Raw genomic sequence first — 1,661 nt, forward strand, 5'->3', positions numbered from 1 at the left:
CAGCAACAGCCACACCCGTGAATCCTGCACCACCCCAGGCTCCAGCCCTGCCCTGGCACAAGCTCCCCAGGCAGGGCTGTGCTGGCACCAGACAGGGACGCTGACAGAGCCCAAGCCGCCGCGGACACGATGTCCCTCTTCAAGGCTTGGGCAGAACAAGAGGGAACAAGACCCAGAAACATGTGATACCGAAGGGCATCAGGGACCTGCTGTTGGGGCCAGCGTGAGCCAGGTGCTCCAAAACCAGCAGGGGCACGTATGACCATGTCAAGTCTGCACTGGGAACACGGAGGAGCTTTTTACCATGTGGGTATGTGTGCAGTAAAAGGAGAGAGGGATCCAGACGCTCCCCCAAGACCTGGGGGTATGAGGAGCAGATGACTCTTCAAGAACACATTCCCTTCCGTGCGCTGACACCACGGGCTCTGGCTTCAGGCACCACGGCGTGCTGCCTCGCGGGGCACACTGGCCACTCTGACCCAGCAGTGCCAGACTTTGGGGCCCTCACCCACTGCTCAGGCAAATCCTCCTGCCCAGCCTAACACAGGGAGCATCCCCAGGAGCCTCCCGCGATGAAAGGAGGACAACCGTAAGGTGGGAGGCTCCCACAGGACGGATACGAAGGCAGGTGATGGTTACGAAGTGGGGCCAGCTGCAACCCCGCTTTGGCCCAGGCTGCTCAAGGCCTAGCAGGGACCTGCCCAAGACATGAAGGTCAGGGGAAACAGCAGGGGCTCTGCGAACTGGAAACATAAGAACAGTAATTTTTGGAGGCCTGGCCCAGCTACCGGTGAGTGTGACGTAAGCTGGGTAGGGCTGGGAGATCCAATAGGTCTGATGGTCCTTGGCCCGGCACAGAGCAGTGCTGCCTTCCCCGGGCTGGAAAGAAGCTGGACACCCAAATTCATTCCTCAGACCAGCTCACTGATCCCTTTTTCACAACGTACAGTCCTGCACCCCCACCCCTGGCACGGACTGCGCTTGGCCGGGGAGCACACACGAATGGGGGGACTGGGCAGGCTGTGGGTTAACTTCCCCCTTCAGCAACAAGGAGTTTGTGATGGCTGCAGGGCACCAGTGCTCCATCCATCAAAAGGCCTCTGTCGCTGACACTGCTTCAGCAACCTGATGGGTCCTGGATGCCCTCCCTCTGACAGGGAGCTCTCGGCCCTGGCACTAGGCCTGAGCAGCTGGCAGTGGCACCTGGCTGCTGGGCATGGCCACCTCTGCCCACCCCTGCTCTCACGTGAGCAGGGCAGGACACGCTCACCAGGGCCATGAGCTTCAGCCCCTCCAGGAGTTTGCAGTTCCTGTTCTTGAGGCGATGGGCCTCGTCAATGACCACGCAGCGCCACTGGATCTTCTTCAGCTCTGGGCAGTCGGCAAGGATCATCTCGAAGGTGGTGATAACCACCTGGAACTTGAAGATCCCAGGGAGAGGGTTACCCTAGGGAGACACAAACCACATGCATCGCTTGACTCCTGCAGGGTGGCAGGACACTGTCAGACATCCCGTGAACACATCAGGGTCAGCATCTGGCTCCTAGCTGGGACTTCTCCAGAATCCTCTCTCTCAAGCAGCAGGCAAGCCTCCTTGCTGGCCACAGGCTGCATCTCCAAAGCAGACTCTGCTTCAGGGCAGACACACCAGCCTGGACCAG

The 1,661-nt window shown here is 60.0% G+C and overlaps 1 protein-coding gene across 1 annotated transcript in view; it reads right to left on the bottom strand.

The window, feature by feature from the left end:
• CHD6 (chromodomain helicase DNA binding protein 6) overlaps positions 1-1,661 on the bottom strand; it is a gene marked incomplete at its 5' end in the record, with an annotated part of 24,353 nt that overhangs the window by 8,416 nt on the left and 14,276 nt on the right. The window contains one exon of the mRNA XM_010141624.1: positions 1,271-1,447. Coding sequence (XP_010139926.1) covers positions 1,271-1,447 — 177 coding nt within the window. The remainder of the gene's footprint in view (positions 1-1,270; positions 1,448-1,661) is intronic.

The sequence above is a fragment of the Buceros rhinoceros genome, unplaced genomic scaffold (genome assembly GCF_000710305.1).
Source record: "Buceros rhinoceros silvestris isolate BGI_N320 unplaced genomic scaffold, ASM71030v1 scaffold13910, whole genome shotgun sequence".
NCBI lineage: Eukaryota > Metazoa > Chordata > Aves > Bucerotiformes > Bucerotidae > Buceros > Buceros rhinoceros.